Source organism: Gambusia affinis, linkage group LG02 (genome assembly GCF_019740435.1).
Source record: "Gambusia affinis linkage group LG02, SWU_Gaff_1.0, whole genome shotgun sequence".
NCBI classification, from domain to species: domain Eukaryota; kingdom Metazoa; phylum Chordata; class Actinopteri; order Cyprinodontiformes; family Poeciliidae; genus Gambusia; species Gambusia affinis.
The window spans coordinates 18202093-18220342 of record NC_057869.1 but is presented as its reverse complement, the minus strand read 5'-3'; the positions used below and the strand labels follow the sequence as shown (position 1 = coordinate 18220342).

The 18250-nt window shown below is 36.8% G+C and overlaps 1 protein-coding gene across 2 annotated transcripts in view; it reads left to right on the top strand.

Moving 5' to 3' along the window:
- Window positions 1-18250, top strand: part of dagla (diacylglycerol lipase, alpha) — a 40788-nt gene that overhangs the window by 4718 nt on the left and 17820 nt on the right. For both annotated transcript variants that reach the window (XM_044100175.1, XM_044100166.1), the window contains exons 2-6: window positions 16628-16729; window positions 16854-17065; window positions 17149-17250; window positions 17352-17490; window positions 17575-17662. In XM_044100175.1, coding sequence (XP_043956110.1) covers window positions 16635-16729; window positions 16854-17065; window positions 17149-17250; window positions 17352-17490; window positions 17575-17662 — 636 coding nt within the window. In that variant the 5' untranslated portion in view covers window positions 16628-16634. The remainder of the gene's footprint in view (window positions 1-16627; window positions 16730-16853; window positions 17066-17148; window positions 17251-17351; window positions 17491-17574; window positions 17663-18250) is intronic.

Sequence of the window (18250 nt, the reverse complement as noted above, 5' to 3'; positions counted from 1 at the left end):
ACAACTTGCCATTTACCATATATTTTTGAATTGGGGTTAAAATTTCTACCATATATTTGAGAATTGCTTGGTTCAAACAATTACACTGCCTCATGGAAAATATAGAAATATATTTGAAATATAGAAGTGCAGAACTTGTTGGAAATTTGTGCAGTCCCTTTACTGATGGCTTTGTCAGCTTATTGCCACTCTCCCTGACCAGCTTTTGTCATTGTGTTTCCATAATTTCTCTAATTATTGACGACTCAGTTCAGTACATCTATGTGCATTTATTTGGACATTTTAACCTCTTTTCTTGGTTAATACCTTTGTGCAACTTAAAACTTTTTTTTTTTACCCCTTTGTAGCATCCTCGCTACTAGCTATGGCTTTAACCAAGGGATGCAAATTTTAGGAAAATCTGACCTAAAATTTTTATAGAAATCTGTACTCCTTTCAAAGACGCTGCAAACTGCATTTCATGCTTTCCCTATAATGACCCAGATGAACCAAAGGTAAGGGAACAAAAACAGCAATTACTGTGCATCTCAGACAATAGATACATTTTCTCAAGCAATTACAAGCACTATTAAAATGCACACATTTGCGTTAGTTAATAATCATCTGTTATATCCCATGAGTTTGCATTTCTGTACTCTTTTACTTGTATTTCTTTTGAATACGATGAGTAGGTAAGACTCTGGTAAGTAGACATTCAATAGTTGTCAGTACCAAGGTATGCCAATGTTTTAAAAAGTTTTGGCTCCAAATATGATACAATTTGTTGTCATTCCATACCTAAGGTTTAAATTGCAAGATTTTATTAAAATACCACAGAAAGTGCTGGAGTGACCTAGGTTTATATTTTATTATTTTTAAAGGTATTCTAGCTCTTTACCTCCCCCACCTGTTGTTACAGTCTGAGAGCTGGTTACTGAAATTCTCCCACACTTGAGAAAGATTTGTTTAAACAAATCTCGAACCACATAGACAGTCATGGTGTGGAAATTAAAGGAAAACCACTCATCACTGTGATGAGTGGTAATGGGCAGATCTGTTTTAGAAGTGCTGTTGGTAGAATTGAGTAGAATGCTACTTGAGCAGCTGACTGCAGACTCCAGCCAGAGCAGATAGACCTACTAGTTAACCAGATAAAGCAACATCAGTAAGTTTACTTTTGTTGCTTTTTGAAGAACTAAAAGGTAAAACAAAATTTGGACATCACAAAATTTAGAGGTTGTTTATAAAATATCAGGTATATTTTATGAATAGTATTATTAACTTATGTTTTAATTGGTAGATATTTTTTGGGCAGATACTGTAAAATTGTTGTATTTGTACTCAAGGTTGTCATTCTGTAAGAATTTCATCCCAACTCATATCTACTGCAAACAAGTCATTACACACTGTTAGTGATGATGCACATATATCTCTTTCCCAAACGGGTGTCTTTAACTTGTCTGTGTATATAATCACAATCTGTAAATTGCAGAAATCCGTGAGCACCTGCATTGAAAAATATCGACAGGATATGAAAAATTCAACACACTGCTGAAAACCTGTAGCTGCAGTGAAGTGTTGTATGGAGGGGGAAAAAAAAGCAGCATTTTTTTTCCCCCCTTGGTATTTGCCCAGATAAAATCACAAATAAAGCCCTACATGTTTGTGGGCAGCGTAGCACAGACAGGCTGGCAGACCACATATGTTGCCATCCTGACGCACGGTCGAATACACGCAAACACAACATTTATGCATGCACATGCAATCTCTGCTGCACATACTATCACATCGACTGAAGGAAGAGAAAATGGAGTGGGAAGAGGTGAAAGGGATTGAGTGGGTGGTAGTGGGAGAAAAAGATGGAGAAAGAGGCAGAGGGAGAGTAGGAGTGAGTGGCACATGGCTTTCAGGCTAAAAAAAGATGAGCAGCACGCAACCAAAACCCGAATCTGGATTAGCTAGATAAGGAAGAGGAGGGAGTCGGGGGGGAAGGCTAGAGGGGGAAAATGTAGGTTTCCTCTGCACCAAAAGTGGTGCAGATGCACATGCTCACTTTCATGCTCATAAATGTCCTCTAAAATATTGAATACTGAATGAGTGTGTGGGTAGGAGCGAGCGTGAGGATGGGAAGAAGGAAGATGCGAAAGAAAGAGGGTGAGATGTAGATAGGAGAGGGTGAGATTCTTTAGGATGGACAGAAAGCCGCTCTAGTGTGACACAATGGGGAGGGATGGGATAATTAGAGACGGCATCAACAGAAGAGCGAACAGTGTGACAAATGCCGGAGAGAATCTTGATCTGAGCAGTGTGAAACTCTGACCCAGGCACAAAAGAGACAGACTGGAGCAGATGGATAGATGGCAGTGAGCAGAGGAGGTAGAGATTTGGGACAGCTCTGCGCACACACAGTCATGCCAAACCAACATAACTTCAACGTTGTCTGCAGAGATTCTTAGTGGCCTGTCTGCCCAGCACTCGACAACATGCCAGGCCATTTTCAGCCTGCCTTTACTGTCTAGAGCAGAAATTATAGTCGTAATGTTCTGTTATAACAATAAGACACGCTGGTTGCAATACTGGGAAACAACTTCTGTTGGTAAAAATGTGTTTTGAGATGCATCAATCAACCATCAATCAGTTGGGTGATTTTCTCTGATTGGTGAACATTAGGTTAGATGCTGAAAAACCAGAAGTTGGTTTTCCTCTTTCATCAGCCTAGACGATTTACTTTGACACATCAATGAGAATACATATTAAAAAAAAACCTTTGGGACATCCTTTGGTGCATGAATGGGGATAATCTTGTAATCCTTTCATTTTCTGTTGGATTTAAAATTGTATGTGCTATAGCCCTTAAGAATTAAAAAGTAGAAACTGGCAGATCAGAGTTAAAGAAAGCTGGAAATCTGAATCAGCCAGGAAAAGTGTGATCAGTTCTTATGTTGTATTAAAATATGCAGTCAATCCTTATTTATTTGATTGTTTCAAGACATTGTAAGCTACTCCATAAGCTTCTAATGAGTTATGAAGAAAGACCAAATTTTGAGCTGTTTTCAAATAAGTTTGAATAGATTAGAAAACAGGAAATATTCAAGAGTTTCTATTCTGTTTGTCTGCTTAATAACGTGAAAGAGTTGCCTGTTTGTCAGGTATTAAAGAAACATGTGTAAATTGCATCCACAACACCCACCAGCGCAGGCATGTTCTCAAACTGTGGGGAAGCCGTGTATGGTCATGAACAGGATGGGTTTCTTCACGTGATACTTGTCTCACAGTGGTTGTACTTAAACCTGTGGCTAAGTTAAGGACATTGTCTGTCTCCTTTGACTGTCTAGCACTAAGTTCTATTAGCATTAGCCATGCGTTTCTTTTTCATATGCAGAAATGTGCACTTCTGACATAGAAATACACTTAGTCATTCATTTCAAGTCGCAACTTGTTCCACACAGTTTTTGCAAATTATGATCTGTAAATATTTCACATGTAGTTATTTCAGTGTTGTACAAAGTAAACAATGCATACATACAATTGGAGAAGTGTGGACCTGGTTAAAGTAAAGTTATGCCTATGGGATTCATGCCATATAAACCATGATTTCATGCAGAGCAATCAAAACAACTTGGCCCCAAATTGTGTAATAAAGTGGACTGACCTCAGGAAATAAGCAGTTAAAGCATAAATCAAATTAAACACATTAAAACTAATAAAAATATCTAAAACCCGACTGTATTTAGAAACGGTATCGACCTCATTTAGCCTAATTTGGACCAGTTTAATTTTAACCGATGGCCTGTGAAAAGGTTTCTGATTAACAGCCTAACAAGAAACATGAACAATATGTGTGAAAGAGCTCTCTTCACCCCTCTCAACTTTATTGTTACCAAAACCCCCAATAATGGAAGATTATGATGTTTCACACAGATTGTCCCAAACTACCAAGAGTATTGTTTAGAGGTGGGAATATCATGATAAGTGGGGTGTCTTTTCAGCATGTGGTACTGAGATACTTCCCATTATTGAAGGAAGGATGAATTAAGAAGTTTACAGAGATATTGTTAGAAAAAAAAAAATTGAAGAGAAAACGAGAGTGGATTTTTTTTAACAACATGATGAGCCAAAATCTCAAGAAAATAAACCCTCTTAAAGAGCTATGGAATGAATTGATGTTAGAGTGTATAGAAGCAGAGCCCAGGTACTTTTAGGTTAACAGACATTTTGTGTGGAATATGGATGAAAATCATGCCTCAGCAATGCCTGAAACTAGAACTGCAAACACTAGACAGCTTAGAGCTGTCATTGCCAAGGAGTTTCAAGTATATTTAATAACTTTGAAAGAAGTGTACAGTATTTGTTTCTTTTTTCATTTACACAAGGGTTTATGGATCAAGCAAGCTATTTTGTATTTAATTTTTTATATTATTATTTTTTGCAAAAACTACTAAAGAACTTAAACTTTAGTTATAGACACTTATAAGCACTTTTTTCATTTAGAAGTGGGTTATTAGCCCTCAGCTATGACCAAATTTACATTTTGGATTTAAGATTGTCACCACCAAAAACCAAAGGAAATAACAACGCACTCTGTTTAGCTCCGACTCCGTTTAGAACAAACTCCAGAACCACATTCTTATTGTTAATTGGACTCTTAACATTGGTTTAAGACACAGGTGTATGGCGACCCAAATTTTTATGGCATTGAAATGTCAAAATATCTGTGATTGAACTATCATTTTGTAGCATTTACTCACATTTAAGTTTTATTTATTTATTTATTTATTTTAATAATTAGTTTTAAGAGCTACATAAAGACATTCATAAGTACACACATTTCGAGATATATATAAGTAATAGGTGTTACTTTCATGTTATTACAGAAATTAGCGTGCAAATGCTTGGTAACAAGCATAATCTTAATCAATAAGCATATGTCTTTAGATTAGAAGATTACAAAACTCTTCTGTTTATCTGATCTTCCACATCCTTAAAAGTACAGACTCATGTGTCTCTGTTGTGATAGTGGATTTGTATTTGTCAGCTGTTTGTTTGTTTTCAAACCAGTTTCTAAGACCTGCGTGTTTGGAAATGCTTGATGGACAGCTTCGGTGTTTACTTGCCGTGCATATTGAGGTGATAGATGAGCAGGTAACACAGGTAGGGAATGTGGTAAAAATAATGAGGCTGCGAGCAGCAGTCTGTGTGCCACAGCTTGTTCTTGATGCTGCTGTTGCTGCAGCAGGCTCGCTGTGAGATGGAGGAGTGGGAAACTAAAACACCAGCTGGTAGTCATACCAGATCAACCTACTTTGAACAAAACAAGGAATGGAAACCAGTGCTGGCTCCTGGTTTTAGATCTCGATCTAGTGTCATTGGCTCTCTCGGCACTGTGGTTTTTTGCTCTATTTACAATGTTTGTGAAGAAATTTGAGCATTGAGATCCGGGGAGTTCTCAATGCAATGCTTTGCAGCAATGAGACCTACATATTTGCCGTTTACATCAAGCAGCTGAGAGATGTATAGACATTGTTTAAATAGAAATTAGATTATTTTTTTTGCTTGATGTTTAAATGCAACCACCATTTCAAACAGTTTAGATAAGCCACAGCATACCTTGTCGTTGTTTATCTCTATCTAGGACAAAGCCATCGGGAAATACTGGGAGCCCTGGCATTGTTGGTACTTCATTGTTACGTTATCACGTGGGGATCGGCCTGGCACACAGGAGCACACTGTGTTTGGGGCACAAAACATTTGCTCACATGCAGCAATATATCCTAGCCTTTTCAAAAACACATGTCATTTGGTTGCAGATGGAGACACTCAGGATGGGAGTTTTAGTTTGGATGACTCATGCTGAATGCATATCATAGCAGAGTCAAGAGCAGCAGTTTAGGACGGAAGTGTTTGCTTGCTTTGTAGAGCTGCCGCAGTGGGTCAGGTTCTGGACATCTAGATTTGAGTTTTATACAGACAGAACGATGCGTCCTGTGCTTTAGGCATAAGAACAGGGTTTATTCACTGCTTTAGAAGGAAGGTTCTCAATACAAAGTGAAACTTCAACTCATTATTAATATTGGGAAGCTTTTCCCTGACTCCCACTCCATCAATAATGAATTGGTTTTTAATTTTCATTGAACAGTACCAAAGAGACTCATGGAGTGAATCTTCAGTTGTTTGTGCAGAGAGTATGTATCACATATTGGAGCACAGAGTACAGGATCTCTGTTGACATGTATTATCTTTCACATTTAGTAGAGGGCACGCTCTGTTCAGTTGAAGGAGAGCCAGACTTGGAAACGTGTTTGGCCATTTTCAGTTCAGTTTTATTGATCAGTATCATCTTTAGAAAGATTCAGTGTTGGGTACTATTTTTGAAATAATCAATGTATTTTATTATCCATCACTATCATTCAACTGTAAGGTCAGGTTATTCTTCATATTATTCTTTCTGTGTCTGCACTCAAAATATCTTATAATGCATTTTGGTATCAATGGGTTTAGGACATAGAGCAATCATAAAGCAAACAAAATGTAAATTCAGGCTTGCAGTTTTTCTCATCTCTTCTTCTATCTTAGCTGTTGTTCTTGAACTGCTGACCAGACACAATTAAATAACTTGATGAGATTTAAAGTTCTTGGCTAGTCTACCTACCACCTTTAAGTTGCAAGGAGAGAGGTAGACTCAGTGGCTACTGATCAAAGTTTATTTTATGAACTATGAACACAATGCTTCTCTATAATTCCCACTATCAGGGTATGACTGTGAAGAAAACAAGCTACAGATAATTAATAGAAGGTGCTGTGTAAGTGTGTGTGGATTATTGTGGGGGGAAAACATGTAAAAGCACAATGTTAAACCAGTAATTTTGCAATACTTTGCAAAATTATTCCTACCTTTTGAACTTTGCCACAGTATGTCATATTAGGACCACAAACTTCAGTGTGTTTCTGGATGATTTTGTATCATGGACCAAAATAAAATATAACTAAAGCGGTAAAATGAATGTAAAAGGACTCATAGCTTTACGGTACTTATTTTCTGCACAAAAATCTTAAAAAGTGTGCCATTCACTTGCGATAAGTTCGGTTTTTCCGTGATGCCCCTTTGTAAAATCTAGTGCTACCAAATGCCTACAGAAGTCACTTAATTGGTACATGGCATCCCCTATGTGTAATTTAATCTCAGGATAAATCCAGCTGTTTTGTGAGAACATTAGTGAGAAAACGCCATCATGAAGAATAGGAAGTATAAGACTGATCACAGTTGTAGATTGGCTTAAGTATTGCTAGGTCATGAAACAATATCTAAAGCTTTAAATATCTCTGAGTATCATTCAGCCATCAAAACTATAAAAGTTGCAAACCTACCAAGATTTTTCTTTTTATCTTAACAGACTGGGAAAGGAGGACTTTCACAGAGAAAGAAAGAGACCTATACTAACTTTGGAGGAGCTGCACAGATCCACAGGACAGGAGGGAGAACCTGATGACAGGACAACCGTTAGTTATGCACTATAAAAATGTGTTATTTTTAAGAAAGTGGAATATAGCATTAGCTGAATCATGCTCCATGGGGGCTTTCTTTCAGCACCATCCACAAATCTGTTTCGAGTTGATGTGAAAGATGGATAAGGTTACCTTGAAAGCAGAAAAATAACCCCAAGTATGAAATTACAGCTACAATAAAATGGTTCAGGTCATATATTGATGACCTGTTAAAAGGATTTGTGTTTGGACATTAACTAGGCCATTCTGAGAACTTGTGGCAAGTTTTTAAATCTTAGATTGCATGACCTTGTCTATCCAGTCTCGTCTGGTTTAAGACTATCAAAGAAGAATGAGTTAAAGTTTCAATCTTTAGATGTGTTTAGGTGGTAGAGGTGTTGCACCAAAGAACTAAATCCATTGTGCTGCAAAACATAGTTTTGCTGAAGATAGATGTGTGATAAATGCAAACCCTTACCATGCTTTTCAGATCTTCATTTGTAAAAAAAAAAAAAGAAAATCCTGAAAACAACGCATCCTATTCCTTCAACTTTAGAATTATGCTCTCTATTCTATAACACTTGTTCTGTCACATATAAAACCTAATAAAGATACCAAAGTTTGTATCCACACTTTTGAATAGTTACTGTGAGTATGGATTATTTTTAATTAATAGTTGCTTTACTAAATAAGGTGCACCTTAAGCCTTTTTTCATAACCTTTTTGTAAAAATATCCCAAATCTGCATTTCTTTTTGGTTTTCTTGTTGTTTTAGCTGAATTACTGTAAGCAAACAACCATCAAAGAAAAGACAAACAAATTGCTGTGCACTTATAAGTCATCATAATATCTAAGCATTTGACTTTTGTGAGAACAATAAGTGCATTTGCTAATGTCAACAGTAGCGGCCAAACTGCACCACTAATGGGCTGACATCCTCTTGGTTGATGGATGGCAAGGCCCCTGAGGAGGCAACAGCTATTAGTGAGGATGGAACACTGAGACATTAGTATTCTTCTGTTAAATTAGACTCAAAGAGCCCTATAGTCATTACTGACTGCTCAAAGCTGATTGCAAGATCGATTGGCTGGATTTTGTTGTCGTCACTGCAGAAATTGATGATTTATCGATATAAGGATTATTCTGGTGCTTTACTGGCCTCTCTGAGCCACTACTTGGATGGATATATAAAACGTTATATTCCTGTTTACACATTTCACTATATGGAATAAGACAACTTTGTCATTAACCATTACAGAATAAAGTACCTAGCATAATGCAATACTGACATCTAATTTGGAAGACGCAATAAACTTTGAAACATTGTAAGTGAAAGTAACAGATATTAACACAAACTGAAAGTCCCTGCATATCTACACCTTTTATTATTAATAGACGTGTGGAGAAACGCGGATTTTCACACTCAGTCTTTTGTGCTGCAAGCACTCTTACTAGAACGTTTGTTGTATTGAGTAACTATTGTTTTTGTTCTTTGCTCATGGAGAGTTTGAAGGGTTGTGATACGCTCGAGTTGTGAAAACAGTTGCAGATATGATTTGAAACAAGAACTAGTTGGATGAAAAGTGCATCCTCTTTTGATTCTATTGTCTTGTGCATCAGACTATAACAAACATAACCTGATCTGTTCCAGGTTCTAAAAATACTTAAATTTGACCTTGTTTTACAAATCGCATGACAAAATACAATGGAGAAGATGTGACTCTAGCTGCTTCTATAGGATTTAAGAGTAAAAGTAAAAGCCAGGTGCTGCTGATTAAATGTGCATAATTAAATGATCGGCACGTCTGACCAGCTCTGACTGGTATCTTGGGCAGATTACTGGTCTCAGAAATTAAGATCTGTGGTGGCACGACTACAAGTTTGAATTGACCATGAGGTGTGATCCCTGAAAATCAAATGAAAGAATGATCTGAAAGAAACACCTGCAACAAATCTACAGTGGTTGGCCCAGTTGAGGTTCAAACCTCATCGTAAAAGTGCTGTACATGGTCTAATACCTACAAACAGTGAGTGAACAACATTGTGAACAAGATTCAATAAGTGAACAACACGGAGGTTGGCCAAATGAAAGTTCCTCCACAGTTCTGAGAAACTGATTAAGCCAAACGCAAAAAAAAAAAATACTGAGATTTTTTTTTCTTTCATGAATTATGTTTGTTTCTTTTTCCACTGACTGCATATGGATCTTTGATTGTGTATATCTATCCTCTGACAATTAATTGTGTTATATTTCAATATACTAACTTGTATTTCTTTTAAGTAAAGGACATAAAATACTGTATGAACTGGGTGTCTTCATGTTGTTAAATAGTTCCCAGAGGAAAATGTGCAGATATGCACTAGATAAAGAATGGATCATAAATTCTGAATTCTCCTCTGATTAATAAGTATGTCAATTTGTTTTTTCACTGTTGAGGTCTCTGCTGGGAGTAAGAAAAAAATGTTTCAACAATCTGCCCAGAGGAGAGTGCTGATTAATGTCTCTGATTTCTTATGCACGTTTTATTTTAAAAGTGGACTCTCGCACTGTAATTGACCTGATTGTTTTGGCCTAAAAAAAATTTGGAGAAGTTTATCTCTTTACTTTTCTTTTTTTTTCATTTCTTTCTTACCTTATTCTTCCAATTGTCCTCGCTGACTCATTGATGTGAGTTTCACTGAGTTTTTAGGAGAGGATGTGGTTTTTTTTCACTGGAAGGGTGTAAATTTGAGAAGATTGAGGATTTTTTTCTTTTCTTTTTTTTTGCCTTTTGACTTTTAGGTTGTTAGTCTGACCTGATAGTCTGGTAGACTCAGTCCATCTGGGGACCAAAATTACATACGTTACATTTTCAGCTGTTGCAGTTCTCTTTCACTGCACCATCTGGTTTTTCAAACCAAATCTTTGAAAAACCTGTCCACCCCCCCCACTCCCTCACCTGTTGTGGTGCTGCACCAAGAACCACTGAAGGAAACTGCACAAAAACTTCTGAGAAGACATGAAGGCAACTTATTCCTTTGTAAAATGTAAACATAATGGAGTGGCATCAAATTTTAGCAGTTGTAGGATTTCTCTTATGTCTTTGGTAAAACACCAGGAGCCATTTCTATTTACCCAGAATGTCTTGAGCTATCCACCTTCTGTTTTGGAGCGGTCTGCATCCACGTATGCACTCGAACTGCGCCAGAGTTCACTTTACCTGAACCGAGACCTAGGTTTGTAAGTGGACCAGAATTTGCTTTTTTGTGGGGCTGTCAGAGTTCAGTTGTGCATTCTAACCTCCCCATACAAACCAGACTTCCTAGGTGAATGAAGTAGAGTTCAATTAAAGTGAACTGAACAGGGCTGGTGAAATTGCCCTTAACTGCCTTAATTTGAATAAAAACAATCAGTTTTATACAGTATACAATAAAACAAGTAGTATGGCTCATATTATTGTTTACTCTATTGTCGAGCAGAAATGGCAAATGTCCGTGTTCATTTTTTTCCAGCTTCAACTGGATGATTTGTCGAGCAGGTTCTGGTTTTAATTAAAATTATTCACAACAAAACTAGGTCCATCAGTAACTGCTTCCTGTTGGCAGCCCAAAAAGGAGGAAAGAAAGTGTTGCAACATCCTGTTATGTGAAAAAAGTTCCTGTTATTTCTTTTTACAGTAGACATTAATATCCAGAACACATGAGGGGCCACGAAGTGACTCATTTCCATTTGAATGCGTCACAGTAGTCAGAGCAGTTAATCTGTCTGAGTAAAATCTATATTCTTGTTAGTGGAAAAAAATTCTTTACATTCAGTGTTGCTCATCAAATTACATCTTTCTCATTGAACATGTGAAACATAATTCTCTTTCAAGAGAAATCATTTTGTTCTTTCTGCTTTTACTTTTTATTAGCTGTGTTTTATAGTGTATTGCCTCAGCCTGTTTCAGTGCAGTTGTCTGAAGCTATTGGCAGTAAAGTTTATTACCTCATCAAATGTGTTAATGCATTTGTCCAGATGCCTGTGCATCTATTAAAAAGGGGGGAAAACTTATTCATTATGGCATTTGAAAACATTAAATTAGAAACAAGTATAAAATACAGGTACACCTCAATGAATCAGACTAATATAAAGAAGAAATTTTATTTAACTCAGTTCAAAAGTGGTGCATATTATTAAGACTACACATAGTGCTTTATTTCAAGGCTATATTTAGTTAATTTTGATGATCGTGACTCACACAGCTAATGATCCAACCCTACATTAATTTGATCAGAGTACTAGAATATTACATGACATTAATAAACAGATTTTTGTTACAGAGATATTATGTTGGCCTACTCACTCCTGATATAACAGTCATCCAGTAGACAGTTGATAACAAGAAGGGTAGGCTGCAAAAGGCAATTGTTTGCAAAGACTGTTGTTCAGAGTGCTTAATCAAAGTGATGGAAAGAAAAACTGGAGTAATTGATGCCTTGAAAGGATTGTGCTGCTTTGCCCATTCAAGAATTTGGAGGATATTCACAAGGTATTGACTTTGGCAAGACTCAAGATCCACCACACACAGACTTATCTTGGACATAGGCTACAACTTTTACTTCCTTGTTTTAACTAACTCCTGTATCAGAAGTTACATCACACGTTTCTTACTTGGATTGAGGATAAAATTAGTGCAATTGGAATACTCAATATTGTTTTTAATCAAGACCTCAAACTCTGGAGGAAGAGTAAGTATAAAAGTTGCTTGAGGTCCATCATGATATTTCCTCAGACAATGATGATTTTAAGAGCCATGTCATGTGTTGGTCTGCTGTACTTGTATTGTATCCGGTCTGTGCTATGAGAGACCATGAGATCAGGTCAAACAAGTTTGATGGCTTGACCTAAATTCCATAGCCACTCTATAAAAATGGCATTGTTTCTTACTCAACAATGCAGATGAGCGATAGGTCACTCCTGGAAGTGTCTGAACACCTCAACGGAGCGACATGCTGATCACCTTCATACCAAACCACATTGATGATGTAATCCATACAAAAGGAGCTCTGAGCATGTCAAGTTTGGTTTACTGTGAGATTCCCCACCTGAAAGGTAAAGTCTCTACTATGAAACTTAACTGGATTTCACTCAAAAAGCCTTCAATTTAGCTGATCCATCTTTATTTTGTATGATGGTCACCGTAGTTAGCCTTCCAGCCACATAGGTGAAAAACCTCAAAAGAAACAAACATCTATTACATTCTGAAATTAACAAGATAAATACATTGTGAAATAATCAAACAGATTCCCACCACTTCAAGCCAATTATTCCAAAAGTATAAGTAGCAAATATTTGATCATAAAATTCAACAGTAAATAAATTAGCATATTTATCTACATTTTGTTAAATATATTTTTAGTCAGAATTCTTTATTCAACATTTTTTCATTTTCACTTTTCTACCATAAACAATAAACACCAAGTGTATTTTTTATTTTTTTTAAAGTCATTCACTTGATTTGATTATTAAAACTGTTCAGTACAACAATTGATCAGAATCCATGTGCTGCTCCAATGAGGTTCAGGAAATGAGCAACCGCATTGTGAGGCTTACCGACTGTCCTTCACAGTTTGTAGAAAACATTTGCAGAGTTCTGAATTTACAGGTTCTACCAGCACTGTTTGCTTCTCATGCTGTGGCACTTCTTCAAACAGGAGTGACAGGTCAGCCACACCAGAAGTACATGCACTCTCTGATTGTTAGGAGATTGAGTCCACCTGGTTCTCATCACTAACCAGAAGAAACTGCAGAAAGGTGCAGCAGAGGGGAGTGGCTACCCGGCAGTTCTCCAGAACAGATCGTGTATTGAGCATAGACGGTGCATAAACACATTTTCAGTAGGTTGACACTTCAATATATACTTTTAGGAATTGGTACTACTTGTTTTTAACAAATCAATCTCTCTTGACGGTCACTCAAACAGCTTGTCCAAAAATGTTTAAATTGTGAAATATTTCCAAATGTTCTAAAAAAAAAAAAAAGGTTTGGTGTTAAAACAGGAACTGGAGGTGGTTTTTAATTCTTTTATTTCCTCTTGTCTACTCTGGACACTTCTCAGATGTGTCAATGACAAAGCTCAAACACTTTCATTTGGTGCACAACTCTGCAGAAAAAGCCTGAACATAATCCGACAGGGGAGCCACATCGTTCCTGTTTTTAATGTTTGCACTGGTTACCTATTCATTTTAAAATTAATTTTTAACATTCAGGGTGCTGCATGTTTAAGCTCCCTTCTGTTATTACTAGATGGTAAATGCAACACACTCCAACTTGAGCCTTCTGATCCTCAAACTAAAATCTAGTTGTAGTTCTAAAGACCGGATATAAAACTAAAGGGGCTCACTCTTTCCAGATTGTTGCAACTCGAGTGCAGAACGAGCCTCCATTATTTGACTTTTCCTCATTTAAAATGCAGCTGGAGACATTCTTGTTCAGCCATGCTTTTCCTAAAAATCTTTCTACTAGTTTTATTAGAATTATCTGTAGGATTTCATTGTTTTTATTATGTTTTCATTTTTTATACTTCTTGTCGGAGGCACTTTGTGATTATTCTGTCAAAGGTGCATAAAGAAATCCATTGTTATTTACATAATTTATATAATAGAATTTTGTGGTTTCATTAGAGGGAAGCCATCCTCCTTCTATTAATAGAAATAAATTCTCAAAATATTTAATTCTGTGTATAGTGATCTATGTATATAAACGTTAAACTTCTTTGGTTAAATTGCCTAAAATCAATAGTTTTTTTTTTTTTTTGGTTTGGTCACTATTTATTTAAAAATAATCTTTAAAGAGTTTGAAAACTATGGTTCCTCAGATATAAAGGAAATTCAAGCCTCACCAACAAGTAAAACTGTTATAACTTATGTGTAGTTACTACTTTGCTACTTTGTTATCTCTTATTTTTAGGGCATTCTGATTAGTACTCCTCTTTTGCAAGTTAAACTATGATGCCTTGTTTTCAGCACATATTTTGTCCTATGAACCAAACATTCCTTTTTGCTTCTGACAAACAAGGGATTTTATTGTAACCATTCACAAGACCTTCAGTTTGCTTTGATTCCTAAAACAATGGACTGTGTCTAACTCTTTTTACCTTTTTTGTGTTGATGACAATTTCTGGTGTATTGTGTCTCCTGAGGTGATCACCAATGACACCACAGTAGTAAATGATCATTTGTTTGGCAATAGAGAACAGGAATAAAGGCTTTGAACACATGCTAGATCTCCTAGATGGCAGAAAAATGAATGTGGTCATCAATCTAGAGGTTTTGTAAAGAAACGGAGGCATAATACTAAAATACTAGAGCTCTACCTTGCTGTCTGTCCCATCCCAAATAATTAGAATATAATCTGTGCTAGGATCCATAAACAGCCACATTTGAAGAAAATGTAAAAAATTTTATTAGCTAGACATAAACAAAGGACAGAAGTGTTGCCTTGCCCTTGCCAAGCTTCTGGACTGTGAATTTGGTTCATCTTTAAAGTACTACGGATCAGGGGACTCGGGAATGTGTTAGCTGACAACAAGATGCCCAGTTTTCTGATTGTTTGTGACAGAATGGATGAAAGCTTCTTCAAATCTTTTTCTCTCCCAAACGATCGAAGAACAAATGTCAGCTTTTTCTGTAATATTCTACACAACGTTACTGAGAGCTGTATGGACAAAGAAATTGGCCCACAAATGAAGTTATGGATGAAATGCAGGGAATAACTATTTATCACACTTACTGAAATACAGCTCTGGCAAAAATAAGAGACCACTGCACTGAACCATTGAAAACCTCATGGTTATTCTACCAGATATTAATATCTGAACTATTCCTGAGTTAAAACATTAGTATATCAGTTTCTAAATGAATATGAACTTGTTGTGCATCTTACTTGATATTTTGACCATTTCTCCTTTTCTGCAAATAAATGCTACATTTGTGCTTGGAATTTTGGAGGCATGTTGTCAGTAGTTTGTAGAGTAAAAGAACAATGTTTATTTTACTCAAACATATACCTATGAAGAGTAAAATGAGAGAAACTGATCATTTTAAGTGGTCTTGTCATTTTTTCCAGAGCTGCATAATAAATACACGTTTGAAAGCTTTATTTTTGTTTTCTGAAACTAACCATCAGTTGTCTGGGTTGTAGGTTTTCAAATCTGATTTTTTTTAAAAACAAAGTATGTTATTTCAGAAATGGTCCTGTTAATGACGGTCAGTTTGTTAAAGTAACATGTTAACAGACATGTTTCAGACATGCACTGCTTTCCTTTAGCTGTCTGGCAACTAAGCATGCTTTTTCCCTCCCCCAGTGGTTGAGTAAAATGAACAAGAGATAAAATATGACTATGTGACAACTTGTTTAAGGCTTTCTATAAACTGCAGCGCTGTTGAAACACTTGCCCTCTTCCTCAGTTTTAACTCCTATGAAGCTCATCAGTTAAACTGAAATGCTGGTCAGCGTAATATACATTTTTTATGACCAAATGTCAAATCCCCCCCCCTAAAAACTAAACAGGCCACGTGAGTTTATTAAAAAACTAAGTTAGTAATAAGTTATTTGAATTACAACCTTTTCAAACTGATTGAACACTTTAAAAGTTGCCAGGCAATAGTTCTATAGTTGGATTTTTTTTTTCCTAGACTGTTAAATGTATTTTTAACCTGCTGGAAACAACAGTAATCTGTCTTTTTAAAGATGGTGTGAAATTAAAGCAGCTTTTCCACCTAACAAGTGTATCACTTATTAAATCTTATGTTTTCTTTCATTTTTTATCTAACCTGTTGCACCCTTTCAACGTGTCATTATTTTCTAAATGTCATCTCCCTCACCTTTGCTTTTCAGTGTAGAGTTCTTTGGATATTATTTATTTTAATAAAAAAAATAGATACCTAACACGTTGATAATGTTGACTTCTAAGATTTTACTTTGTTAGATCTAAATATTCTCTGACAGCATATGCTGAAGGTTTATAACAGTTTTGCACGCTTATCACTGCTTTTAGCTCGTTGACTATGCAGGCTGGGAGAAAATGTTTAATAGAAAATAATGTAACATTGATCATTTTGGATGCAAGATTAAAGAGTTAAAAATTGATCTAATATGAATTTTGAGACACTGACAAACCTTTTTGCTTCTTTTCCGTAACAGGGCAGTGATGCCTGGGATGGTGATGTTTAGGCGGCGCTGGTCAGTTGGCAGTGATGACCTAGTGTTGCCCGCCCTCTTCCTTTTTTTGCTGCACTGCATCTGGTGAGTCAGTGTTTCACCAGTTGTATGGATTCCCATTCCACTCCACAGAATGTTGGAGTGGTTATTGGACCTAACAGTCAATCTCTGCAGAAAGACAAAGTTCTCCCTTCTCTTTCCAACCCAGGCTGGTGGTTCTGTCCGTGGTTCTCTTCGGCCTTCGGTACGGCTCAGACCTGTCGTGTTCTGTCACGCTGGTGGACCATGGCCGAGGATACTTGGGCATCCTTGTCAGCTGCCTTATATGTGAGAGTGCCATCATGTGGTTGAGTATGAGGGGCAGCATTTTGTACACACAGCCCAGGGAAGCTGTGCAGTATGTGATTTACATCAGACTAGGTAAGCAACTATGGCTGATGATTAGTTTTGGTTCTGAATGGTATATGATTGGATTAACATGAATCCTCTGGGGGTTTTTTTAGCCATTCTACTAGTTGAGCTAGTGTATGCTGTAGTAGGCATTGCCTGGCTCGTCCAGTATTACCAGCCCTGCTCTGATGTCACTGCAAAAAACTTGGCTTTGGGTATGTGGAAAAAATTATTTAATATAACAAATGAGAGTAAAAAATTTAATTCCAAAACTTTTTATGTTGGCATTAAAATATCCTTCTGACATTCTTTGCAGGAATCGTTGCGTGTAACTGGCTGGTGATTCTCAGTGTTTGCATTACCCTCATGTGCACCTTCGATCCAACGGGTCGGACTTTTGTCAAACTCAAAGCAACCCGTCGGCGTCAGCGGAACCTGACCACATACACTCTCAGGTTCAAACTGGCTCCCTAAATTCCTCTCTTTCACGTAGTATGACAAATCTACAACAGAAATCTTTGTGTTCTTGTTGTTGTTAGACACAGGCTAGAAGAAGGCCAGGCCAGCAGCTGGAGCAGAAGACTGAAGTTCTTCATGTGCTGCACAAGAGCCCAGGATACACAATCGGTGAGTCGCAACAATTCCTGAACCTCTTCCCTATTTGTTTGTAAAGTCAATTTAAGAGAACAAATGTGAAGCTTTATTCTCTAAATGAATAAAACGTTGGACTTAAATCCCAGTGACACTTAATAAATTGTTTGATCACAACAAAATGTCCTCACTGTGTGGAAATCCAACCAATGATCTAATGTGAATAACAAGCAATAGTTTATAATGGCTCCAATATATATGTGCGATATGTGCAATCTCAGAGACAGGCGGTCTCTAGGAGTTGTTAGAAACCTGGGTCCTTCTTATTTTATCTAGAGTTTAACCAAGTTGCATTTGGGAGTGATCCCCAGCCACGTTTTCGTTTGCTTTTTATTTACCATGAAGCTGCTGAGGCAAGATGCTGAGCTAAGTGGCCCCTATGTCTCTCTAATCAATAACTTTTTAAATATCTTTGAACGAGACTTTCTCCCAAGGATGCTGTTGGTTACAACAATGCAAACTAAGTTAAATTAATTAATTTTACATTGTCCACATGACCAATAATGGCTAATCTACACCACACAAGTTATTTGAGATGTTACATATTGATCCAAGCTGCACATT